This window comes from Mchenga conophoros, linkage group LG7 (genome assembly GCF_057382185.1).
Source record: "Mchenga conophoros isolate Kocher_MC1m ecotype Shallow Benthic linkage group LG7, M_conophoros_male_GT1.1, whole genome shotgun sequence".
Lineage (NCBI taxonomy): Eukaryota > Metazoa > Chordata > Actinopteri > Cichliformes > Cichlidae > Mchenga > Mchenga conophoros.
The window spans coordinates 14,295,941-14,321,249 of NC_140532.1; the positions used below are offsets into that span (position 1 = coordinate 14,295,941).

Below are 25,309 nucleotides of genomic sequence, written 5' to 3' on the forward strand. Positions count from 1 at the left end.
CCTATAGCTAGGACTCTATATTGGGTTCCTTGCTTTACAAATTTTACAAACCCTCTTCCATTACCCTCATTTCTATCTCTCCAGACATCATCATAACCTTTAATAACAAAATCCAAAGTAGGTTTAAGCCAGGTCTTCTGAATACAGATTATTTATTTTCGCATTTTTTGATGAATCCTTTGAGCCCTTGTCCATTTGCAATCAAACTTGTGGCGTTCCACAGTGATCATACTGTCCTCTCATCTCCCTCTCCTCCAAGTCTTATATTGATATGTTCCCGAGATATATCTTTAATGCCAAAAGACCTCTCTGCTCCTTTCACAATTATTATAAGTTTCTGTTTTGTGTTTCACTTGATCTATGCAATTTATAACATAGGCAATAAACAAAATCATCTTCTCCACTGTCAGTCCTGTATGAGTTCCATGTGTCTGCACGAAATCTGATGTTGACATCGGTTGAGCCTTTCCTGTTTCTTCCTGTGCCTTCTGTTCCCTCTTGACAGCCTCGGTGTAACTTGCGATGTGAACTACTTTAACTTGTTTGACCTCCATGGCCTTCTTTCTGACTTAACAACCCCATAACTTACCCCTTGCTGCCCCCCACAGTTACTGCATTTATCCTACACTATCCCCACATTCCTCATATCTGTGTTCACCTCCACACACACTACCCATTTCCCATTTGCAAACTGTAGTGATGTGCCCATATCTTTGCCATTTATAGCACTTGAGGGGCAGCGGAACATATGCTCTAATCTAATAGACTGAACATCCTTACAGAATATGTTAGCATTAAAAGACTCAATTATGTTTAGATGGGAAATTCAAATTAGTCAACCTGGATACACAAAATCCTTATATGCAAATTCAGGAACCACTCTATTGGATTTTCTTTCAGTGTAGTGAAGAAAAGTGAGAAAATTATAAAATGAAAACAAAAACACTTTTTCCAAACTTGAAGCTCAGTTTAATTCACCAAAATCAGACAAATTGTATACATGAGACAAAAATCATTACTGTGGAGGTTTTACAATAACTCGTGAGCAGAGTAAAATATGTGCAAACAGAATTTTGTTTAGCTGTAGAGCCACAGTAACTAAAGATGCATATATCTGAGTAAATAGATAGTTATTTTACACAACAATGCTTTGGTGACCTATGTATATACTCTTCTGCATATTTATATAAAAAGATGGAAAGCATTTAAATATCATCACTAGAACTAAACATAAAAACAGAGGTCAGACTATTGCACAACAGTCAGGTGAGGATAAAGGGGAGTGGTTACTGTTGATCTGTCAGCAGCATTTAGGGTTTTCTGCGCCTGTAACAGAAAACCGAGTGAATCACAATCTGTAGTTATGTATTCTGAGAGAAAACTACACTTTACTCAGAGGCAATGCAGAAAGTTGACAGCTTACTTGGTGACTGCATGATGCTCCAACCCAGGTCCCAAGTTTGATCCAGCCCTCATCGCCACAGCCACAGAGCACTGCGAAGAGGGAAAAGATTAGGACCTAAATCTATTTGCAAGTGTTCTGAATAGCTCAACCTCGAATCTGAGGAGAATTTTTTAAATCAGCTTACCCTCGTCTCCACATCAGTCAAAGCTCCATCTCCACTGGCTGACACGCCTTCTGAAGACTTCCTCTTCCGCCTTCAGAGATTGATACGTAAAAACATTAGCACACCTTCAGCAGTTTGGAATCATATTTAACAACTTAAAAAATGTAAGACTCAGGAGGCACGTTAGGTAATGCATGTACAATTATTAACAATATTAATATGTTTGTTTGTTTTTTTAAACTGGATACCAAACTGACAACAGTAGTGAAATAAGCTAATCAAAATGTCCGATGCTGTGTCCTGCTGTCATAGAATAAGGGATGTCTTTGCTCAACTGAGCTGTCAAGTTGATCTCAGTCAAAGACAGACAGGAACTGGATACCGGTTCCTGTCTGGTATCTGTCTGGATACCAGACAGAACAAGGCCAGCACAGAAAGCAAATCCAGTTTTTTTGTTATCCTGTTATTAAATGCCTTTGTTCCCCTTTTGTTAAAACATAGAAAAACACTACACAAAAATACTGCAAAAGGAAAAGGTTGCCTTATAAGTGTATAAACTCAAAATGCACATTTCACTTAAAAATTAAGATGTGCAAATGTGAATAAATCAACTTGTTCGAGATATTCATCTCCTGCTGAGAAACAACAAAACAAAAGAAAACTGCACCAAACACCCAAAAAATAAGAATAAGTCGTCTCATCAGATACTGATGCTTATTTCCTATATGCCACAAAAAAAACAACAACAACCCTTGACATTAAAATTCAAGTGTATTCAAGGATTTCAAGCACCTGTATAAGCCCTGTATTAAACATTTCAATATATATTTTTTTGGTTAAGGTTATAAATTATTACCTTGGGACTGTAGTGAGCTCCTGTTTCAGTGTCTCAATGTCAGTGAACTGGACAGCTTGCCCCCCTCCTCTCGTTTTGATGACATCGCCCTAAAGAAAAAAACCCCAAAAAGAACCACCATTAGATATCTTTGTTATTTAATATTTAATACAGTGCGAAGCCCTTCTTGTGATCAGTAATTCAACCATCACAAGAGTTTCCTTTCTAAGGATAAGCATGCACGCTACTACAATCATGCAACAGAACATTGAGAACCACTTTATAGAAATTATTTAAATTCACTTCTTAAAACGGACAAACTTATTCGAGCAAAGTGTAAAACAAACAGTTACAAAACCACACTGACTCAAACTCAAGTTGGCAAATATGCTGCTGGTTTGCTGAAAACTTGCTAATATAAATGTCTGCATGAGTAAGGAAGTGTAACCAAATATATCATTCTAAATATCAGTAATATGCTGTGCTGCATACTTGACCTTTATAAGTTTGGTCTGTATCTCGCCGTCGGAGGCAACTTCTTGGTGCGTTAGCACGTATCTGTCACACTTGGACAGAGCCTTCTCGCTGGGTGCAGACACCTGGATGGCGTTGGGGATGACCGGCTGCAAAACTGTGCCCAAGTCCATGCTTGACGATGGCTTATGGTCCACCCACTTCTCCCCACCAGCAGAGCGGGAACGACGGTGACGCGGGCGTACTGGTGTTGTCGTCTGAACAGATCAACAGGAAAACGGTTTAAAAAGGGGAAAGAAAATAAATTTAAAAAAAAAATCCAAAGTGAACAAAAACACAGAACTTGACAAAGCATTACAAAGCTTGACAAAAGAAATCATAAAACTTATACATTTTGGGGGGCAGGGTACCCCACACCCTAAACTTGTAGGAGCCAAAATCCTGACACATTACAACCTCATGCTGCTGCCTTTAGCTAACTCACTGACCCTGTATCTTCTTTCAATTAGGTCTACATGAAACGAAGGGGAAGGGAAGCAGTCTCTCTCATCCACTCTGCTCAAGCACACAGCTCTCCTCCTGGCCCGGCTGACTGAAGTGCCCGTTGAGGCCTGGGGTCTTGTGGGTGTTCTTGTGGGTGTACTAGGGGAACTGTAACCCTGCATGCTGTCCTGAGCTGCCTGCTCCTCACATGCAGATCTAGCCACAGACAAAAAGGTACTTCTGCTGGGGACGGGGCAGGTGGGCCTTGGGTTCGTCTCATCCTCCTCATCACTAGCAGCACTGCCTGACTGTGACTCTGGCTTTGGACTGACATGAGGGGAATCGACTGGGCACTGGAGAGTGAAATGGAAAGACTAAATGGTCACAGTTAGACATGCAAAAATTAGACGTTATAGGAACGGGATACATTCACAGTCTAATGTAATCAAATGCAGCAACCACTTTATGTAAAGTACAAAGTTCATGTTTTTCCCCATACCTGGTGAAAAACATGAACACTGAAATGTAGATTTACCTAAGCTGAGCTAAAATGTTCTGTGAGTTGATGCAAATTTATCTGCAACATAATTCATTTTACAGTTTGTCTTATTTGTTGTAAATTCAGTATCTTTGATTTTTAAAACTATAGATTCAGACCAATAAATTTAGAACAACCTACTGAGAAATCTACAGCATCAAAATAACTCTTACACATTCACCAGGAATGTAATTTCCTCAGTTTCACAGTGGTACTTAATTGCTGAAGGACTACATGATCATATGCATGAGGCGTTTATTATAACCTGCCTGCTGCTGTGGCACTGGGATTAGTGATGTTAGTAGATTAAGAGAGACGAGTGCAGTAGAATTTAACTTTGAATGGGCAGAATACCATTCACCATTATGGTTTTTAAACAACATACAGGGACAGGTGAGGGTGATGCTGATCTCTTTGGCGGTAGGCGGTCCTCTTTGGAGGGTCGCTGAGAACGGGGCTGATGCTGTGGTTGTGGTAGAGGCTGTGGCTGCGTCTGACGGGGTGGAGGTTCAGGGCGACCTGGAGTCTTGCTCTCTGTCACGATGGCCTTGAGCTGCTTCAGCTTTTCGTCTTTCACCCACAGCTTATTTTGCATCTCAAGCTGCAGTGCATTAACACGTCTCTCCTGCACAGTGAGGATATTGCAAAATGTTCAAATGCAATATTATCCAAGTTGCTTGAATAAGACAAATTAGCTGCCACTATAAAGACTAAAACAATGACCAACAAGGGCTGTTTGCAAAACTGATAGTAAGATCTAAATTTTACACACATTTCAAAGTAGGTCTTTTTTTGTTTGTGGTCTTTATTGGAAATCTATATATTGTTGAATAAAAGGAAAAAAAAGATATTTGAAACTCACACATTCTTTCTCCCACTTGAACTGGGTGTCCGAGATCACGCCATGCATGCGCTGCTCCATGCGTCTCTTCTCTGACAGCTCTCTCTGAAGCCTCTGCTCTCTGGTTTCCAGCTCATGCTGCAGCGAGCGCTTGTCATCTTCAAAGATTTTAGTTGTTTTCTGCAGGATGTCAATCTGAAACAGAGACATTAATATTAAAGAAAAAAAAGTGACAACCTTTAAATCTGCAGCGTGAATGGATTAGTCTCCCACCTTGTGTTCTTGCATCTTTGTTTTCTTCTCTAAACGTTCAATCTCTGCCTTGTTGCCTTGGATGATTTTGTCTTTCTCTATCAGTTTGCCGTTTTGTTCCTGAATAAAGTTGTCTTTGGAAATTAGGCTGGTATCCAGTTCTTGGAGCACAGGCTTCATCATGTTGGCTGAAATAACATCAAGAGAAATGTGAGCCAAGAGAAAGACAACTATTCAAAAACTGATCTTTCAAAGCCAAAAAGTATCAGGTGAGCTAAAATGAGAACAGACACCTATTTTACTGTAGTCCTTCATCAGCATCTGCTTGATCCTCTGCCTGTTCTTCAGGGCTTCAATCAGCCTGGGCAGCGTGATGTCATCATGTGGGTCAGTCAGCTCACAGGAGGGTAGAGATGGGAGACTGAGGATCAGAGTGTTTGCAGCAGGAGGCATGTCTACAGAAGACAAGGAATCACAAGTCCTTAAAGCAATTGTGTGGTTTTTAATAATTATCATCACACACAATACTCCACTATTAAAACATTTACACAGTAGTAGTTCAGATTAATTCTGTTCAATTTTAATGGAAATTACATTTGCAAGAGTTTGGCTTGTCTGTTAATTTGCATGTTTTGTGTTTCCAAAGAACTTGCCCAAGGATATTTGGCATGCAGACTGAAGCAGCCAGGGTTCGAATCACCAGCCTTCCGATTAGCAGATGGCCTGCTCTTCCCCCTGAGTTACAGCCATCCCCAACTACAATTCTCCTTGAGATGATAAAATGAAAAGTCCATGTAAAAGCTGCCACTGTGCAGCCATCTTATTTGGGCTGTTGTTTTGAAGTATCATCTAAATCATTGTTGTAATTTCAGAGAAATGATGCATTATCCTGACATTTCTGGCCATTTAATATACAATTCACAAGCAACCGATGACAGTGGGAAGAAAAACTTCCATTTAATAGGAATAGGAATGAGGGGAAGAAGACAGCATAAAAGATGTGCTGTGGAAGAGAGTGAAAAGAGGTAAGTCAAGAAGATTGCTCAGTGTATCATGGGAAGTCCACAGCAGCCTAGGCCTACTGCAGCATAACCAAGCAGCATAATAAGGGACAGTTTATGGTCATCAGATGAATACCAAACTATAAGAAAGTTTTAAGCCTAATCTCAAAAGCAGAAAGACAGCATCTCAAATTCAAACTGGGAGCTGGTTCCGCAAAAACAAATATGCCCTCTTCTGAGTTGCTGTTGACACTCTCGCTGCAGAGTTCTGGATCAACTGAAGGCTTTTCAGGGAGCTTTTGGGACCGGTTGATAATGAATTACAAGAGTCATAGTCACAAATGCATGAACTATTTTTTCTGATTTTAGAGCTATTGCACAAATGCAAGAAACCAGTCCTACATATGTGTTTAATATGTGCAATAAAGGACATATTCTGGTCAAAAATTACTCCCAAGGTTCCTCACAGTGTTACTGAAGGTCAAGGTAATGCCATCCAGCTTAACCTTGGTTTTATCTGAATTTAGAAGCACACAAAAATGTGTCCAATGATATTAGTGAATATAACAACAATTAGCAGAAGTGGAAAACACACTTGGTGTTGCTCTTGTTAAAAGGTTGAGTGTTCTTACATTTCGGCTAATCTTTTGATTAACAGGATGTTTCACACACATACCAGGATCTATGGGGCCACCACGTTCTTCCAATCTGCGAGACAGCTCATCTTTGAATGCCTGGTTTCTATGACGACGGCCTGGAGTAAAGCCACAGATTGGTCTGTCCACTGGCCTGGCCACTTCCACCTCTTGGGTCATCTCTGCAAACCGCATCACCAGCTGCACAAACAGAGCACATGTTATATGTCGGGGGGGGGGGGGGGGGGGGGGGGGGGGGGGGGTGTTAATTAAAAAGTAACAAAGTAAGAGGGCAGGGTCAAGTTACCAGGGTTTCCTCATAGTCATCAGTCTTGGGATTGACACAGACAACCATTCTAACTTTTCCCTCTCCATCGAAGTAGTTTTTAAACAGGTGGGTTATTTTGGAGTCTCGATAGGGGACCATCTGGAAGAGAAAAATGTCAATTATATACATATTTTATCAGGAAATGAAATCCAAGTCCATCTTCAGTTTGGCAACACATACCTTGTTTGTGCCACACATTTGGTTTTCTCGAAGTATCTCGATGCATGTCCTCAGATTCAGCAAAGACTGATTTATGTTACCTGAAAGGCAAAAAGTGGTTAAAGCTCAAATGAACCCCAGCTAAATCAAAGTTCATAGGCTTGTATATAAACAGACTTGTCTTAACAGATGGCCAGCAGGAGACAGCCCTTGTATGCTACATAAATAAGTCATATATGAATAAAAGAAAGTGACAACTACTACTATTCAGGTAATCTGTTAACAGACATACGTGTGTTTTTTTTCCTATATCTTGTTTTGTAAAGTATAACTAGTTTAAGCATATTCTTCTGGAATAAAAATAAGTTTTTAGGACACTTTTGGCTAAATTGTAACTGATAAAAAAATCAGCAGCCACTTTTATAATGTCCATTATTTTGGAGCATTATCTAAATTAAAGGTCACCACTGCATTCAAAACTTCAAGCAATTCTGCTTCAAGTTTACCGAACTTGTCCAAAATAAGGATTTAAATATTAACAAACCTGCTTCACGTATACGAGTGCCTTCTGCCCCTGTCCTGCCAGTTCGCTCGCTTCCTGCCAAGTCCACCAGGCACAGCTGACTAACACTTATCTGGTTCTTATCCTAACAATCAAATTAAGAAGAAAAATATTTGTCAATTATGGTTTATCCAAGTATGTTACCAACAGGGCTCTGGTGTGGGGAAATTTGGTTCAACTTTTAGCTGACCTGGAGAACGTTGTCGCCATCTGCATCAAGAGGCGCCTGAGCCAGTTTAATAATGAACACACTGTGGGAGCGACTGGACTCTCTATTCAGCCGGGTGTTCGCAACCTTCCTCTTTTTTTGACCTGGAAAAAACACAGTACAGGCCATTTCTAAAACCACATTTCTTTCCAGACATTTTTATGCACAATTTAAAAGCCAAACTATTTCAGACACAAAACTCATACTGAGCATTCACATTCCTCAACAACCTGCTCAGAGAGAAGATTAACTGAGGTCATTTACTGGCCAGAGCCGAACCCAGAGGGCAGCAATTCCAGGTCAGTCACATCTACGATCATCACTGCAGGGTACTTTATTTTTTCTTTACATTCATATGAGAACAACTCACCTCTCCAGAACACTTGAAAAGCCTCCTCGGCAGATTTGACTTCAACCTCCAGACAACCGGCCACATACATGATGTGATTCTGATCCTCTCTGAGGATTTTAGACTGAGGCGGTCTGCATTTAGAAAATAATCATATTAGGGAACTGCTTTTCCTTCAATCTGCAAGATGTTGCATACCAAGCATGGCAGGGAGTCGAAGACATTAATGCTGGTTGTTTCCAGCCACAGAAAGTAACCAGTTACAGTCATAAAGCATCACAAATAGATGTAAGAACATTCAGCGTTGCCAGAACAAACACCAAAAGCAGCAGGGGGAATATAAGGATTTAAGGCTAAAGTAACACTCATCAACACTGGAGACATTACCTCCCATCAGCAGCTCTGTTATACATGGTTTGTGCGTGGTTCAGAATGAATGTGTCCAAAATACATATGTTTTACCACTGAATGTGCTCCCAGATTTATACTTTTTGCATGACGTAACTCTGAATTTTGGACTACAGCTGATTATTTTAATAATCAATTCAATTATTTGCAGACAAAATAACTGATAACTTGAGCTCAAAAAAACAAGAGAAGCTTCAAATTTTGCACACCAATCATCCCAAAAATATAGTCAGTGTACTATTATTTAAAAAACAAAACAAAAAAAAAAAAAATCATCAAAACTCATTTTTATGACAGCAAAAACATCTGTGAAACTTAGGAAATGTCTCCAACACTGACAGGTTACTTTTTTTGCACATCTGTATGCAACAGCAGAAGCTCAGCTAAAAATCAGGCTGCTACAAATATTCACTGGTCACATACATCAACTCGGTGTTCTGGCGCACTGGTGTGCCTCCACCATTCCACCTAGTAAAAAGAAAAGACAACAGTTTTGTCTCCTGGCTAATCTGCCATAGAAAATAAACTGAACTACACCTAATATTTTACTCTATTACTCTAATGAGATAAAACATGATCCACATACATACTGTACACATGAATTGTGTTCCTTTTGTTGTATATTTTTCTAAACTCACTTTGGCTTGATTGCATCTTCCTGAGTTTCCTCCAGGAGATCATAGATGTAGTTGTTGTAGATTTCTACGTAGGAGACGAAGACGCTGTAGCTGCTGTCGTCATCCACGCCATCTGATTTAGAGGTCTCCTCTGGCTTAATCATGTCAGCAATTTCAGGATCAGCCTTTAGCCTAAAAATCAAAGTAGAAAGTTGCACATTAAAACCAACATCCCACTATACTCAGAACTGAGGCAACAATGCAAGCTTAACAAACCCAAAATATCTTTCTGTTAACTAGATTCACTTATCCTAACATCACCAGTCAGGTGAAACAGTGACACAGAAATAAAGTCTTAGCAATTTTACAGTGCTGATTCTTCCTAAAGGGTAAGAAAGACTCTTGAATCAATTGGCCAACAGGTGACAATTTGATTTTAATTCTAATTTTGAACATGATCTTCTCCACAGCAGTAGCAGCACAAGTTACTCTGGAATAGTTAATAAACCTAGGACTGACTTATTCAGGTAACTTCCGGTTACCTGAATAAGTCAAAGTCCTACTTCACAGACAGTGATGATTTTTACAACATATGTTTCGTTTCTTGCCATTCCACTGGATGGATAAAATGGGTCTAATAAAATCTAAATCTGTGTCAGGCTATAGAACATCAGTTTGAAAGACAGATTATTTAGTTGTACAAAGTAAATGAAGTGTAAGAGCAAAAATGTGTTGATAATTCTTGTCATCCATGACTTTTACACTGTTGAAATGCAGGACTGTACGGCATGTCTTTATTGTCAAATTTGAATGCATAATTTCATGTGATATTGGGATTTGGAGTTTTGCAAAATTTTGCTGTAGTCTTTCTTTAGCAACAAAGCTCCAAGTCAGTAGGCACATCTCACCATGGGATGTAGATTTTTGGATTGCTGACCGCAGATTCCACCACATCTTTCTCAGTAATGTGAACTTACATTTCACACCCATAATTAAAAAAAAAATGTAAAATGTGCCTTTACCTGGTGGAGGGTGTTTTAGGAACAGACAAGTTGTTGTCCTGCCTTTGGCGCTCCAACAAAGCATCTACTTCAGTCTGAATCTCAATACTGTTTTTCTCATCAGTCTTAAATACCTGAACAAAGAGAAAAAAGGAAATTAAATTAATAAATAAGCAAATTACTCAGTTATTCTGGTGCCAAACATAATTAACCATTTTTATGTGCCATTTTCGTACATATCTCTTGGCCTGGTAAGGACCTATACTGTTGAAAATCATGTCAAGGGAGCGAGGCAGAAGTCCACCCTGGCCTGGGGAGCCTGTCATGGTGAAAGTCTTTCCACTTCCTGTCACCCCGTACGTGAAAAGCAGACCTGACACAAACAGAGAGGAAATCAGCTGCCAATAATGAACTCAAGGCTAAAGTAGGTTAAAATGCAGCTGTTAAGAGGGGAAACAGGTCACTGTAATTTAAAATGTTACTGTACTTTAAAATAATCATTGCATATTACTGATGTGGCCTTTGCTTTTACCATTTTTTCCACGGATGAGGTCATCAACAAGAGGTTTCGCCACATGCTCAAAGAGCTCCATCTGTGATACTGAAACTCCAAAGACTTTTTTGAAAGAGTACTGTGTCTGTGAACCAAAAGGGATTACAAAAAATAAATACATAAAATAAATAAATATACGTATGCATGCTTTGCTTGTTCTGGAAGACCAAAATCAACCATGTGTTATTTTTTCTCTTGTACTTTCTAAATTCTTCAGCATTTCTGGGGATACGCCTGAAATGAAGCCTTCTACAAGGCTAGACAAACCACTTCAGCTATGCTCATTTATTACAGAGGATGAGTAGTTCTATTCATATCTCCTTCTCGATGCCTAATCTCCACTCTTGAAGGAGGTCATCTAATCCGGTCTGAGAACACCTTGTTCCCCACATCTACAAAAGTTCAGTAACTCCATAAACAATGCATTGTACAATTTAACAGATATTGATACATCAAATTATAACAGACTATATTTGGGATATGGAGATGCAGCAAAATGATGTGTACTGAATAAGAAGGGATTGATTTTTATACATGATGGTAAATAAGTCAATCTGGGTAGTTAGCTAGCATGGTTAAGACTGTTTAATATTCAATCTGATTGCTTCCTACTTTTGCATTCTCACAGCTCTTTTTAGCTTTTTGTTCCATACCACTAGGTGTGTCTATATATCTGTTTCCCACTATCATGTGCAGTTACCTGAAAGACCTGTGAGAATGCAAAAGTATGAAGCAGTCAGGTAACTGCACATGATAGTGGGAAACAGATATATAGACACACCTAGTGGTGTGGAACAAAAAACTAAAATAAATAAATAAATTGTGGTCTTCAAGGCATTTGTAGCTATGAGAGGTGATAGCAAAAGTCACAACAAACTGGGAAGTGTGCCCCCACCTGTCCAACATCACTACATCTCATGTAAAATTACACAAAGAAAGGCATCAGGGCAAAACAGGCCCAGTCCTGGCACTCTATCAATGGAGGGAAAAACAAAAATGGAATCATTTGTCTTTAACAGTCGTAGAGTTTTATGACACAGGAGTAAGCTACGAAATTTCCAACGATGCAAACAATATTTATGACTGGATTTACTTATTGTTGTTTTCAGTCTTTATGCAGCTTTTCCTGACAATGACAGAAACACATAATCTCACTACCTTTAATCAATTACTACTCCAAACTTATCGGATTTCTTACCTCTTTGTATTCTCCATTGCGGTTTGTTTTGAAGCCCTCCGGGATGTGCATCTGGATGGTGGTACTGCTGATCACCTCAATGCAGCATTCCTCATCCTCAGCTCCCAGGGGTCGCACACGGCAATATACCTGAAGAACAAAACAACACACATTAAAACAAGCTCTAACGGTACATTTTGAGCTCGTTACTACTGCAAAGGTATTTAATTTGCCCAAGAATATCTGATGAGCGATTAAAAAAAAAACAAACAAACAAAAAAGAAACAACAACAACAACAACCACCAAACAGACTGACATTCTTGGATGCAGTAGGATTTTTGCTACCATTTGTTTCAGCTTATTACCACTTGGTGAAACTTTTAAACATACTTTTATTAAGAAACTGAGGAGTCTCGTTATTCACAGCCAGAGTCTTTATACTGTTGGGTTTTTTTTAAAGAACAAAAAGGGGGGAATTTTGGTTGGCCCAAAAAACTGAGGAGAGATAGCAATCGAAACTTTTATTGCAAAAGCTTCTTCTTTCTGCTGCTAAAAGTCTAAATCTGCCTTTGAGGAAGAAAACTGATGGCTGCAGAGCGAAACTGTGGGCTCACAGTCAGGTTGAAGAGAAATTGTCCAGAAGAATTTTCACTCTGTCAGTAAATTACTCCACTCTAGGTTCAAACACTCCCTCACTGGAATGTTTTCTCTTCCACCCAGTGGAATGTATGAGATTCACATCTGTGCTGTCTGCCAAGTTGACCTTCTTTAAGAATTCAGGGACACTCACCCCAACTGGGTCCGTTTGGTTGCTGGAGGGTTTTTTTGGAGGATGCCTGCGGGGGGGTTTACCCTTCCTGTAAAAGTAAATAAATACATAGTCATTAACAATTCAAACACACTGTAAGCGTTAACCATTAATGACTATGTGATGGCTTAACAAAGCCTGTTGTTAGACGGCTAATTAGCCCCCTGCTAACGGTAAAGCAGAGTCAACGTCCGTTGGTAACTCCTTAAACTCGCCATTTCGTGACATGGTAAAACGCATAAACAATACAGCCTACCAGCGACATATATAATATAAACTTGTACTTACAGTTGTCTCGTCATCGTAGCGTGGTGCCTGTGCTGGTTTCACTGTTTCTGTTTGTCTAGTTTTGAATCTTCCCTCCGCCTCAAAGCCTCAAATCAGCTACTTTTTCAAAACGGACCCGAAGCAACCAATGGGATCTGGCAACGGCAAACACGTGTTTCCGCCTTCACCTCCGAGCCTTCACTTCCGAGCCTAACCCCCCCCCCCCCCAACAAACAAAAAACAAACAAATAAATAAATAAATAAATAAATAAATAAAAAGTTGGCAAATGCAATAAAAATATAAAATATAATGTACAAACGTCTTTCAGCCGCTTTCATTCTTCATCTTCATAAATAGTCCTTGATGTCTGCACCAGCGAAATGTAAATCCTTTCTTTGTTTTACACAATTCTTAAATATTTTATGAAAATTATTTAGTTTAATAATTTAACATGACATTGACATAACATGACATTTTTTATTTATTTGAGCAATGAATTACTTCGCAATCTTCTGTGAGCATTTCGTTGCCGTTACCTTACTTTGTAGTTTGAGTTGTTTGAACTCCAAACATGGTGCACACTGAGATTTCATGGTGGCTCTACAGTGCCACCCACCGTTCACCAGCTTTAACAGACACAAGTTACAAAACACACATTTTTCAGCACATAGTCACGTGTACTGTCGTGTTATGCAAACAGAGAAGTTCTTGCTGTTAAACTGCAGGGTTAAAGCACTAAACATCACAGGTAAGCAGCAATATGAACATTAGAAGTGCAGACAAGTGCACAATCGTCCGCGTTGTGACGAGTAACTGTTGCTTTGTGTGTTTACAAGGTAGAAATGAAAAGCAAGCCCACGAAGTCAGCTGCAGCTGGATCAAAGAATAAAGTGAAGAAAACACCTGAGGGCGTCTCCGGTCCAACTCTCTCCAGAAAACTACGAGACAAAACAAATGGCGAAACGTCAAAATCAGGTATGAGGTTCTGAAAACACCTCAGTCCAGTGACAGCACTGTCTTTGTGACACTTGAATGGGTTCGTGTGTCTTCTAGCGACTGCTCTCAAGTCTGCAGGAGTCCAGAAGAGAGGTTGGGACGGGAGCATACTGCACTATATCTACAAGAGCACTCTGGGCCAGAGTTTGCACTCACAGATGAGACAGGTAAGAGAGCCTGATGTGGTGCTGGCCCCAATGCTGCTCAAAATACTCACACCTGTTCCAATAGTAATTAAAAAAAAAAAAATCTAATCCAGGGACATGTGCAAGTTCATAAGTCATAGTCCATCTGTTACCTCTCGTTTCCTCTTACTGGATTTATTCATAACAGGTGTGAATCTAGCTCTTTTGTCTCTCCAGTGTCTCCAGGAACCTTTCGTTCGCTCTCTGTCATCCTATCATTTCCACGGTGGCAGCAGCCCCTTCAACCGCAGGATCACCTGTCTTGAGTGGCATCCGACACATCCTACTACTCTGGCTGTGGGGTCCAAGGGTGGAGACATTTATCTGTGGGACTTTGAGGCGCCTGCCAAGAAGACCTTTATTCAAGGGGTTAGTTCCTGTTTAATGGTTTTGATTTGTTCTTTCGATTGATCAAAAAGACATTCAGCAAACTGATTTTAACAGAGGTCAGATGCATCTTCAGGCTGTGGTGCATTTCAGAGCGGTGCGATGTAGCTGTACTTAATGAAACACTGTTGTTGGCTCTCTGGTTAGATGGGGGCTGGAGACTCAGTGACAGACATGAAGTTTAACCACTTAAATCCCACTCAGCTGTTCACCTCATCTATGGGGGGTACGACAGCACTTCGGGATTTCAGTGGGACAACGCTAACAGTGTTTGCCAGCACAGAAACACTGAAGTAAGACTGGAGTGTCCACTTGTTTTTCTTCTGTGCACTAAAATCAAAAAGCGTTAGGGGTTAGTCTAGCATCAGTCTTCTTACAGAGAGTTCAGAGATCTCTCAGGGGAACTTGTAATCAAGGCAAGGCAAGTTTATTTATGTAGCACAATTCAACAACAAGGTGATTCAAAGTGCTTTACAGAGACATTAAAAAACAAAAACAAATAAAAAGCATGATTTAAGGCCGGTGCTGGTGTGAACGTTTGTGTGGTAGTTGTAGTCATAACTGCTGCCTGGTGACAGACCTACATTTGTATTTGTGTGTGTAGAACGGAGCAGGAGACTTTATCGGAGGGATGAAGTTTTGCCCCACAGACCTTTCTAGAGTCTATGTGGCCTCTGGCGAGGGCACACTGACCGCACAGAGTTTTGAGGGCCGCGCACCCACTGTTCTGTCCAGAACTCAAGACTGCGGCCACGATCACCACAATGTTTGGTGAGAAACTCCTAAAGAAGACTGATGCTCGGCATTATGAAAAAGGGAAAGTTCTTTCATTTCCCTCTACTGTGTCTGTAGGAATCCTGCTGCCACATTTTTTTTAATAGCATTAAAAAGGTTTCATATTTCTTTTCCTATTTTATGAAATGTAATTTGTCAGGGCTATAATACAAAAAAAATAAATGGCAGATTTCAAAAAGCATGACTATATGCATGGGTAGACATCAGTAGAGGTAAATGAGAAAACATAGATAGCGGAGAGCATTGTGCATATATAATGTTATCTCTTGTTGAAGTGTCACGTAGTATAATACATCCTATTTTCAATTAAAGCTATGATTTGTGGAAAACATTATTTTGTAAATTCTTACATGTAGCTCTTTTCTTTCGTAGTTTTTGGTACTGCTGCGTTGACGTGTCTGTAAGCCGACAGATGCTCGTGACAGGAGACAATGCGGGGCAGCTTTTACTTCTGGGTTTGGATGGCCAAAAGGTGTGTGCCTCTTTCTTAATGAGGGCTTTCACTGGTTTTGATAAATTAAAGGATCAGTTATAGTTCTTATTTAACACAGAGCACTTTTTCTTTCGGCCCTTCCCTTTAGGGGTCGCCCAAGCCAATCATCTGCTTCCATATCACTCCTATCGATTGCATTCTCCTGTGCAAGTCTTCCTTTGTTACATCCATGAATCTCCTCTGTGGCAATTTAATGTTAATTGATTTGCTCTGTTTTAATGTTTCAGATTTTCAGTGACAAATTGCACAAAGCCAAAGTGACCCACGCAGAGTTCAACTCCCGATGCGACTGGTTGCTGGTGACGGCCTCAGTTGACCACACGGTAAAGCTCTGGGACTTGAGGAATATGAAGGACAAGAAAAGCTTCTTGTACGAAATGCCTCACGAGAAAGCCGTCAACTCGGGTAACACTTCCTCATGGAAAAACCTCTCATGCTTACTACTTCAAAAAAAATTAAAAAAGAAAGAAAACGTTTTCTAATTGTCTTTAATTCATTTCTTTGATAGATTTTTAAGTTCTAAACCTAAAAGATCTGCAAAACCTCTTGACAAAGATTTTCATATCTCCTCACAGCCTATTTCAACCCTTTGGACTGCTCCAAGCTGCTCACCACAGATCAGTACGATGAGATCCGCGTCTACTCATCTTCTGATTGGTCAAAGCCTCAGCACATCATCCAGCACCCGCACAGGCAGTTTCAGCACCTCACACCCATCAAGGTTTGGTTCCTGTCTTTGGGCTTAAACTGTTCTTTTTGCACGTTGGAATTATTGTACAACATACATCTTTAATGTCTTTAACAAACAAGAATTGCGTGCACAAGTAGTTTATTATAGATTTTTACACAGAGTCAAAAGTATACACACATCTGCACTAGTATTCTGGCTGGATATTTGACCACTCTTCTTGCAAGAACCGGCAGAGTTCATTTAAATCAGCCGTTTGCCATCGATATAGGGTATAAGAATTTGTTGGAGAGATGTTAACATTTTCATATAATTGGTGACAACAGATTTTTCTGCTTTAATTGTGCTGTAGGCCACATGGCACCCTATGTATGATCTAATTGTGGCCGGCCGTTACCCCGACGATCGCTTCTGCGGGGCCGACCTGAGGACCATTGACATCTTTGACTCCAACACAGCAGAGCTCGTGTGTCAGCTGTACGATCCCACTGCTTCAGGGATCAAATCTGTGAGCATCATTTCATTGTAAACATAAAGAACTAGAACTTTAATTATTTTAAGATCGCGGCTTCTGTTTTTACAGATCAACAAATTCAACCCAATGGGCGACGCAATTGGATCTGGCATGGGTGAGCACTTGGACAAGTACTGCACATTATTAACAGCCATGGTTTTTATTTACTTCCCACTAAAGCGCTGTCCTGCTCACTCCCCAGGTATAACTGTGCTGGTCTGGGACCAGAACGAGTCACCGATGGGCGATCACCACGTTCAGCAGGAAGGACCATTGAACTCAGTTTTAAGAGGGCAGCGGAGGAGTCAGCCACACTCCAGTGGGAACCGGAGGGGTCCTGCTGTGGATGCAAAGCTTAAGAAAAAGCTAGCTTCACTGGAAGAAACTGAGACTAAAACCAAGAAGGGCCGCACTAAACAAAAACAAACACAGATGAGGAAGAAGTGAACTATAAAACAGCCGAGGTCTTAAAAAGCTGTGTTTCATATACTGTTTATTCATTGTTACTGAGTCTCCACGTTCAGAGATTGTCTGCATGTTTAAAAAGTCTTTATATATATAAATGTGTTCAAAAGCAGTGTTTTTTTTTTGTTTTTTTACTGTATGACAATAAAGATGCTCATTTCATTTATGGCTGAGTCATTCTTTGATTACATATTTCTTATTAATACAAAATCCAGAAACATTTAAGGCAAGTGGTTAATTGCATGCAACTTTATTTTAAGAATATCTGAAGAGATGATTCCCTCGGAGTTCGTGTACCGTGATGTTTGCCAGCTTGAGGAGAACTTCACCCCAAGCTTCCTGTCTCTCTTTCCTCTTCTCGTGCCAAGCCTGATGCGCAGTGTACACCATGCTCAGCACGACATTTTCAAACTGCCGCTCCATCATCGGTCTGCTCCTCTGGCCCTCGAGTGCATCTGCCATCTGCTCCATGGAGCTCAGACTTCTGGGAACATTGTCATTGATCAGAGACAGAAAAGCTCGCCCCTGCCTCATCGACGCCATCTCCTCATCGAGCAGGACGATGTTGTTGTCCTGATCGAGCTCCACCCCACCCAGCAAAAGCTGCACGAGTAGGGGGGGGACAAATGTTCATCAGTTATTTGTAATATTTAGCTTGCCTAAGTGTAGCCTTAAGTAAAGCAAAGAAAAGTACCTCATAGATCAGGTTTGCATTGGAAACTAGTGGGTCGGTGTTCTGAGGAGCTGGACTTAAGCCTTCAGCCACATCTAAACAGGAAAACACTGAAGTTTAGCTGCACTGTAATCAAATTAGTCAGTGGTGACAAACTGTCAGGGTTCAAATAAACATCTGTTCATCCATTTTGATACATACTGCACAACTGCACGCAGTATTCAGTGACAACATTCAAATTTCTCTCTTTTCTTCGCAGCCATGCCAGCGGACCTTCTGTTACTCACCCTGCAACACCTGCTCAAAGCAAAGCCACAAAAGGACCTGGAGGAAGATTTTCAGTTGGGAGCTCGCGGTCATTCTTCTTCTGATTGTTATCGGCAGATAATACACTCCTCACCTCATCTCCTCACCTCTACTCTTCCTAGTACTCTTTTGTGACTTCAGGCAGGCGCAGCTTAGACTGAATACCGTGCATTTTTCCACCTTGGAAAAAGAGACCAAAAGCCAGTTGGCAGTGATGCAGAGCAGACAGAAACGGATGGAAAGCTTTCAGCGAGCAGAGCTCAGAGAGGCAACTAATTCTGTTGTTCTTTTATTGAGCAGATTTCCAGCATGAACATCAAACATAGGAAGCACGTGAATGCACAGTATATTCATGTAAAACAAGAAAAAATATAAATACATGAAATTAGGTAAAGTGGATTCAAGGTGAGGCAACTCTCAACATAAATAATTCAAGGAAAGAAAAATGGTGAGTCCGTATTTTTTTCCTTCCTAAACTTTAGTGTTTTTGTGTAAACTTCTTATCTCTACCAGGACTCCCTGTCAGTGAGTCAGCCAGCTCTGCACATGTAAGCAGAATTCCTGCACTGATTCACAATCTTTTATGCAAGAATTCACTGCATGGATGACATTCATTCAAGTTGTCAGAGCTCACCCTCTTTGTTAATAAGTGCAGCTCGATGGAACACGTGTCCCTTGCTATTTTTTTTTAAATTATGCATGATCAAATGTTGCTGTCAGTATAAGCAACACAGAATACACGTATGTGAATGACAGGGAGACTCCTGTTCCAATGAAGCTGCAAAGAGAAAAGGCAGTTAAGGTAGTTGAGTTTCAATACTGGTGGTTAGCAAGGCTGAGATGGTTTGAATGCATGCGGATGAGGGATAGTCTATATATTGCACAAAGGATGTTGAATATGGCAGGAGGAAAAGATAAAGACCACAGAGAAGATTCATGGATGTAGTGAGGGCATGCAGATGGTTGGTGTGACAGGATGCTAGGGATGGGCTGAGATGGAGGCAGATCTGCTGCGATGGAAGGAGGAAGAAGAAGAACATAAAAGGCAAGACGAAACTGGCAAACTCCGAAAATATTGTAGAGGGTCAGGGCTGTTCGGGGTTCTGTTTGTACAGTTATATTTTGTTTATGTTGCCAAAGTGACAGGTGACGCCCTCTCGCTGCGACGGTGTGTCCTTCCGGGGTCAGAGGGCGCCCTGTGTTGTTGTTTTTTCGCTGTGCTGTGGCTGCGCTGAGCATTAGCTAGCGGCAGAGTTTTCTAGAATTGTTAATAAACGGCTGTGCTCCCTGGCTAGCTCACGGAAGCAAGACCAAACGACACCTCCGTCTCCTCCTTTTCTGAGCTCGCCACAATATTATTCAAGAAGCATGCCACCCATACCAAGACAACACACAGATGTACATACCATCCTAAGTGTCATAGCTGTGAGAGAGAGCGAGAGAGAGAGAGAGTACGTCGACATGCTAGAGTGCATGGCATGAGTTGCTGTATGTGATTGGCAGATTAGATAGTTAAACAGGTGTGTAAACCATGTGGCTTTGGGGATTCGTTTTGACGTAAACATTTAATTAGGATGATTTTTTTGTATTTTTTTGGTTTTAATTTTTTGTATGTTAAGTGAGTTGTCGCGCCCCACGTGTAGTATCCTTAGGGCCCAGCAGGGGGCTGTGGCACACACTTGACTGCAAGTTGAAGAAACCGCAGTAACACAGCTTAACCACAGGGATGCAGTAGCACCCATTGGTGCCGGTGAATGTGTCATATTTGCGTTCTGAAAAAGTTTATTTACTTCCGGTGAACAGTTTAGCTCCTTCTGAATGATAGAGTAGTGGAGATAAAGGTAACCGTATTTGTTTGTTACTCACATTTAAAGCCTTGCGTTTTTATTTTTATTTTTTGCCTCATTCACAGCCCTAGTAATAACACAGTCGACATAATTTTACGGTGGAATTTGTGCTCCAGAGGATTGTAGTCTGCTAACTGCTTTAGTGCTAATGCTAGCTAATCCTATCCGTGAACGCAGCACAGCTAACACGATTAACGTAGTAAATATAATGTAACTGCAGGGTTTTATCGTTACATTTAATGGCATCTTGACAGAGTTTTGAGCAGCTAGCATGGTATCTGCACTCACTGAGTTGTTTATTTGTGAATTAACTCGCTAAATTCCTGATGTTGGCGACAATTTAGAAACATTTGTGAATGACACTTAATCGGCCAACGAATAAAATTTACAAAGCATGTGGCAGCAACTTAAAATAAATGGCAAGGTTATGTGTAAACGCTCTGAAAGACTTTCTGTTTTAAGTTTTAAGGATGTATAGGACAGCTATTCAGAGTTACATACTTAACCGTGTTAGAATGGTTTACATTTATGTTGTTATAATAATTCAAATAGTCATTAATTTTAAAGAGTTCGAGAGTTTTCTTTATCATCTGTTTTTAGTTTATACTCCAAAAGTGACTCATTGCCTATTCACATATACTTATGCGAATAGGCTAGTTAGTTACATTCACTGAAATTTGAACCATATCATCTCATTGGAGACAGGTTTTATTGGAAAATTGGCATGTTATTATTAACTAGATATGCTGAAAATATACTGACATCTGAGTATAAACATGTCGATCAGTGTTTGTTACTTTTTCACAGGCGAGCAGAAAAGATGGAGTCCAGTGAGGAGGGTGGCCTCAGTGTTGGGGGATCTGTGGGCGAGGAAAACTACTTCCTGGGGTACACGTTCACGGACCGCTCCCACTCGAGCCGAGTGGTGAAGAGTATTATGGATCTCTGCCTGGAGGACGGCTTGTTTGCTGATGTCACCATCACCGTTGACGGCAAAGAGTTTCACCTGCACCGCCTGGTGCTCTCTGCGCAGAGCAGCTTTTTCCGCTCCATGTTCACCTCCAATCTCAAAGAGTCGCACAACCGCATTATCGAGCTTAAGGATGTCAGCGCTACCGTCTTCCAGCTGCTGATTGACTACATCTACCATGGTACCATTAAACTGAGGGTGGAGGAGCTGCAGGACACCTATGAGATGGCGGACATGTACCAGCTGACTGCTCTGTTTGAAGAATGCTCGCGCTTCCTCTCCCGAACAGTGGAGGTCAAGAACTGCTTGCAGGTGAATTATTGTTTTTGTAACACCTGTTCTCATAGTCCTTGCTTCTTGGCAATGGTGCTGCAATACAAGTAATTCCTTTTTCATCTAGGTGATGTGGCTTGCAGACAGACACAGTGATCAGGAGCTGTATACTGCAGCGAAGCACTGTGCTAAAATCCACCTGGCCCAGCTGCACCAGACTGAAGAGTTTCTAAATCTGCCCCTCTGTCTGCTACTAGATATCATCAAAGGTATAACATTTTGCTTCTCTGTCACCAGACTAGCAATTGTTTTTACATATTTATTAAAATACATTTAGGATTTTAATGTTGCATTGCTAATTATTATTTTAAACAAGGGTATTATTATTGGCTTTGAGTTCAACAATTGATGCATTAATATTTATTTAAATCCTGAAAGTAGGATGTGTGAATAATGAACACTGTGCCTGAACTAATCTGAAAACAACAACAACAAAACAACGCTAAATCTAGATATTCTTCAAAAAAAGGCCTTTTTAAATTTTTACAATCTTAACGGAGAAAACATTTTTATGATCCTTTAACAGGAAAAAAACCCACATCTTCTGATCTAGTTTCAAACATGCCTTGTGTTTGTGTTCAGATGGCGTTCCAAGTTCTCAGAATCCAACAGTGGCCATCGAGTCATGGATAAATCACAATAAAGTTGAGAGAGAGGAGTTTTCTTGCATCCTTCAAGAAAATCTTAAGGTAATTTTCTCTCATATGGAGCTGTAAAATATTTTTAAAAAACATTTACATTGCTGATGTTTCCTTTTCTTCGTCTTCAGGAAATTGGTGAGAATGTCCATATTTACCTGATTGGCAAGGAGGAGACGAGAACTCACTCTCTGGCCGTGTCACTGCACTGCGATGAGGATGATGCGATCAGTGTGAGCGGCCAGAACAGTTTATGTCATCAGATCACCGCAGCCTGCAAACATGGAGGGGACCTATATGTGGTGGGGGGTTCTATCCCGCGGCGCATGTGGAAGTGCAACATGCACACGATGGACTGGGAGCGTTGCGCACCACTTCCCAGAGACCGCCTCCACCACACTATGGTGTCCGTCTCCACTGAGGATGCCATCTACTCACTGGGAGGTAAAACGCTGCAGGACACGCTCTCTAATGCCGTCATCTACTACACAGTGAAGGACAACATGTGGACAGAGACCAACCAGCTGGACACTGCAGTGTCGGGGGCTGCTGGCGTCAACCTGGGAGGCACCATCTACCTGCTGGGAGGGGAGGAGAACGACATGGATTTTTTCACAAAGCCTTCTCGCCTCATTCAGTGCTTCGACACCTCCTCCCAAAAGTGCCAGATCAAACCTTACATGCTGCCGTTCGCCGGCTGCATGCACGCAGCAGTCCACATGGACGTGATTTTTATCGTAGGAGAAGGAGACTCATTGGTGTGTTACAACCCACTGCTCGAGAGCTTCACACGCCTGCGCTTCCCCGAAGTGTGGAGCTGTGTCCCGTCACTGTGGAAGGTGGCCAGTTGTAATGGCTGTATTTACGTCTTCAGAGACAAATGTAAGAAAGGAGACGCAAATACTTTAAAGTTTAACCCGGCGACGTCTGTCGTCTCCGTAATCAGAGGTATTAAGATCCTCCTCACAAACTGGCAGTTTGTTTTGGCCTAACCTCTCCGCGGTATGTTCACACTGTGGTCAACACACCAGCCACAGAGAATCAGGGAAGACTGTTGGTTGACTGACCAAGACTTCACTCATGGAGACGTCCTGTGAAGAAATTTGTCCACGAGTTGTATTTACTCAGCTGTGTCACTTATTCCATTCAGACTCCACCACCGGCCCCACAACAACAGTTCAGCGGTGTGTCGCTTGTACTACAACGTGTCTCATTGTCGGCTCCTTTGCCGAGAATCTAATTTGTGGTGATGCTGTGAAAAGTGATGAACTAATCTATTGTTTTCTGTGCACTCCTCATTTACTGACACGCATGAACAGCTTCAGTGTAAAAATATTAATGAACACAAGGCATCTGTCACTATATTGTAAGTGTGTCATGATATTGTAGGTCAGATATCATAAGATGTTTTTAAAGTGCTCATGTTATACTTGTTTTCAGAGTCTACTAGAATAAGTTTACATACTTTAATGTTGAGTGTGTACACGGCCTTTTCATTCCAATAACTATTGCCCTGTTTAAAGCCCACTCCGGAGAAAAACACTTTGCTCTGATTGGTTTGTTAGAATGATCAAAGCAAAGCAAAGTTGCCTAATGTACATAACCCACAATGGTTATGGAAAGCTTAAGCTATATTCAAAATATATTGCAGCATCTGACTTTTTCTGAATGACTATTTTTATCTGTAAATATAAATATTAAACAATAGCTCCAACTTATGTGAATGGTCATCACATTTCGTCACACAGTGTTGCTGTTAGCAAGATTTTAGCCGTGAAGAGAAAATATTGATTGGGAATTTGCTATTTTAAAAAGAAGCAAAACAAAACAACAGCTGTTTTAGTTTGAACATGACAAGGTGGGACAAAATATTAATAACACAGTATATATCATAGGTAAGAAATTCACGGGGAGCTAAATATAATGAATTGGCATTAAAATGTAAATCTTACTGTAATGATTTTAATAACTATAGGTTTACAAAAAGATTATAAATCTTAATTCTTTTCATTTTTGTGTCCATCTGTTTCTTGTTTTTTGACTGAATTTTGTTTGAATCACCACTGAATCTGGAATGAAGGCTTGAAGCACAATGTGCCAGTAATAATAAAAATAAGAATAATACATGTATTATTATTGACACCACAGTGCTTAAATACATAACTCATACTTTTTAATGCCTTTCTAGGATTATTTTTCTACAGTTCCACAGATGTGAAGTATTGCAGAGGATACTTGCATTATGATAACCATTGTTGTAGTATTGTACCAGGAAAGTTTTTTGTGATTCCCAGGAAATTATGGTGGATTGTGGATGTAATTCAGGCACCTTTTTTAAATTAAACTAACCATCGGGCGGGTATTATGCTTATGTGTTACATAAGATAAGTCACAGAACAGAAGGTAGGTTTACATGCACTAAATGTGTCAGACTGAAGGTTAATGGAAACATGAAAGCATAGTACGGGCACTTTAAGTTGGTGTGTGCAGACATGATAACAAAGGGTGTTTTTTAACTTTTCAGATTTTCTTGTCTCAAGATTGTATTTTTTGATGTACACCATACATGTTCAAGTTAACCATTATCTGAAATGTTAAATATATTGCTGTAGCTACAAGCTTTGAGTGGTTGTTTTGATATTTATAACCTTTAATGAATTAACAATGCTACCATTGATCCTGTGTTTAGATACAGTGATGCACTTACAAATTGTGCCTGTGTAGGTCTGGAAAACTTTTCCTGAAAAAAGAAAAAGTACTTAATTAACATTTATCTGTTTATGTCCTTGTGAGATAAAAGGGGCATCGAAGGAGAGAAAGCAACCACACAGACGCCAAAACTTTGATCCCATTGATGTTTTGCAGGAGGCTATGCAGCTGAAACCCAAGCCCAGTAACATGTCAGACTTTGTGAACTATTCTAAGCATCAGTTGATGAGGGGTGGGGGTTTCT

At 40.5% G+C, this 25,309-nt stretch overlaps 4 protein-coding genes and 1 non-coding gene across 14 annotated transcripts; 2 read left to right on the plus strand and 3 right to left on the minus strand.

Moving 5' to 3' along the window:
* Positions 1-956: 956 nt before the first annotated feature.
* LOC146569768 (kinesin-like protein KIF23) lies at positions 957-13,248 on the minus strand. 5 transcript variants are annotated; one of them, XM_085282296.1, is made up of 24 exons: positions 13,087-13,247; positions 12,781-12,847; positions 12,011-12,139; positions 10,792-10,897; positions 10,496-10,632; positions 10,281-10,393; positions 9,280-9,450; positions 9,065-9,109; positions 8,255-8,367; positions 7,867-7,988; positions 7,659-7,761; positions 7,136-7,215; positions 6,935-7,054; positions 6,669-6,828; positions 5,285-5,446; positions 5,013-5,179; positions 4,761-4,934; positions 4,284-4,523; positions 3,366-3,734; positions 2,901-3,134; positions 2,425-2,513; positions 1,590-1,659; positions 1,424-1,494; positions 957-1,326 (listed from the first exon to the last, which is right to left on the minus strand). In XM_085282296.1, exons 1-24 carry the CDS (start codon positions 13,098-13,100, stop codon positions 1,311-1,313), a joined length of 3,072 nt encoding a protein of 1,023 aa, XP_085138422.1. In that variant the 5' UTR covers positions 13,101-13,247; the 3' UTR covers positions 957-1,310. The 5 variants fall into 5 exon arrangements, with proteins under 5 accessions (XP_085138422.1, XP_085138423.1, XP_085138424.1 ...); XM_085282297.1 differs by having other exon boundaries at positions 3,366-3,713; positions 13,087-13,244; XM_085282298.1 differs by lacking the exon at positions 9,065-9,109 and having other exon boundaries at positions 13,087-13,248.
* LOC146569769 (Z30 small nucleolar RNA) lies at positions 8,115-8,212 on the minus strand. The gene has a single exon (XR_014893486.1). It is a non-coding gene; the product is annotated as a Z30 small nucleolar RNA (small nucleolar RNA).
* A 487-nt stretch (positions 13,249-13,735) lies between the features above and the next one.
* ddb2 (damage-specific DNA binding protein 2) lies at positions 13,736-17,751 on the plus strand. 3 transcript variants are annotated; one of them, XM_085282311.1, is made up of 11 exons: positions 13,736-13,814; positions 13,903-14,041; positions 14,120-14,229; positions 14,425-14,616; positions 15,239-15,405; positions 15,802-15,901; positions 16,150-16,327; positions 16,498-16,643; positions 16,963-17,118; positions 17,194-17,239; positions 17,327-17,751. In XM_085282311.1, exons 2-11 carry the CDS (start codon positions 13,909-13,911, stop codon positions 17,569-17,571), a joined length of 1,473 nt encoding a protein of 490 aa, XP_085138437.1. In that variant the 5' UTR covers positions 13,736-13,814; positions 13,903-13,908; the 3' UTR covers positions 17,572-17,751. The 3 variants fall into 3 exon arrangements, with proteins under 3 accessions (XP_085138437.1, XP_085138436.1, XP_085138435.1); XM_085282310.1 differs by lacking the exon at positions 15,239-15,405 and adding an exon at positions 14,782-14,927 and having other exon boundaries at positions 13,747-13,814; positions 13,907-14,041; XM_085282309.1 differs by having other exon boundaries at positions 13,747-13,814; positions 13,907-14,041.
* Positions 17,752-17,787: 36 nt separating this feature from the next.
* LOC146569771 (protein FAM180A) lies at positions 17,788-19,996 on the minus strand. The gene is made up of 4 exons (XM_085282312.1): positions 19,975-19,996; positions 18,550-18,748; positions 18,284-18,357; positions 17,788-18,192 (listed from the first exon to the last, which is right to left on the minus strand). Exons 2-4 carry the CDS (start codon positions 18,620-18,622, stop codon positions 17,845-17,847), a joined length of 495 nt encoding a protein of 164 aa, XP_085138438.1. The 5' UTR covers positions 18,623-18,748; positions 19,975-19,996; the 3' UTR covers positions 17,788-17,844.
* Positions 19,964-24,974, plus strand: kbtbd4 (kelch repeat and BTB (POZ) domain containing 4). 4 transcript variants are annotated; one of them, XM_085282306.1, is made up of 5 exons: positions 19,964-20,088; positions 21,223-21,697; positions 21,786-21,927; positions 22,301-22,407; positions 22,488-24,974. In XM_085282306.1, the coding sequence occupies exons 2-5, from the start codon at positions 21,236-21,238 to the stop codon at positions 23,346-23,348; spliced, it is 1,572 nt and encodes a 523-aa protein (XP_085138432.1). In that variant the 5' UTR covers positions 19,964-20,088; positions 21,223-21,235; the 3' UTR covers positions 23,349-24,974. The 4 variants fall into 4 exon arrangements, with proteins under 4 accessions (XP_085138432.1, XP_085138430.1, XP_085138431.1 ...); XM_085282304.1 differs by having other exon boundaries at positions 19,999-20,019; XM_085282305.1 differs by lacking the exon at positions 19,964-20,088 and adding an exon at positions 20,107-20,409.
* Positions 24,975-25,309: the final 335 nt, after the last annotated feature.

Coding starts and splice junctions, on each gene's coding strand:
- LOC146569771 (XM_085282312.1), bottom strand. CDS start 18,622: ATGACCGCGAGCTCCCAACTGAAAATCTTCCTCCAGGTCCTTTTGTGG. Junction 18,358..18,549: donor CTTTGAGCAGGTGTTGCAGG/GTGAGTAACAGA, acceptor TTTCCTGTTTAG/ATGTGGCTGAAGGCTTAAGT. Junction 18,193..18,283: donor ATGCAAACCTGATCTATGAG/GTACTTTTCTTT, acceptor CTACTCGTGCAG/CTTTTGCTGGGTGGGGTGGA.
- ddb2 (XM_085282309.1), top strand. CDS start 13,757: ATGCAAACAGAGAAGTTCTTGCTGTTAAACTGCAGGGTTAAAGCACTA. Junction 13,815..13,906: donor TAAAGCACTAAACATCACAG/GTAAGCAGCAAT, acceptor TTTACAAGGTAG/AAATGAAAAGCAAGCCCACG. Junction 14,042..14,119: donor TGGCGAAACGTCAAAATCAG/GTATGAGGTTCT, acceptor TGTGTCTTCTAG/CGACTGCTCTCAAGTCTGCA.
- LOC146569768 (XM_085282296.1), bottom strand. Junction 10,394..10,495: donor CTTACCAGGCCAAGAGATAT/GTACGAAAATGG, acceptor CTCTTTGTTCAG/GTATTTAAGACTGATGAGAA. Junction 7,055..7,135: donor AAATGTGTGGCACAAACAAG/GTATGTGTTGCC, acceptor TTTCTCTTCCAG/ATGGTCCCCTATCGAGACTC.
- kbtbd4 (XM_085282306.1), top strand. CDS start 21,236: ATGGAGTCCAGTGAGGAGGGTGGCCTCAGTGTTGGGGGATCTGTGGGC. Junction 21,698..21,785: donor AGGTCAAGAACTGCTTGCAG/GTGAATTATTGT, acceptor TTTTTCATCTAG/GTGATGTGGCTTGCAGACAG. Junction 21,928..22,300: donor GCTACTAGATATCATCAAAG/GTATAACATTTT, acceptor GTTTGTGTTCAG/ATGGCGTTCCAAGTTCTCAG.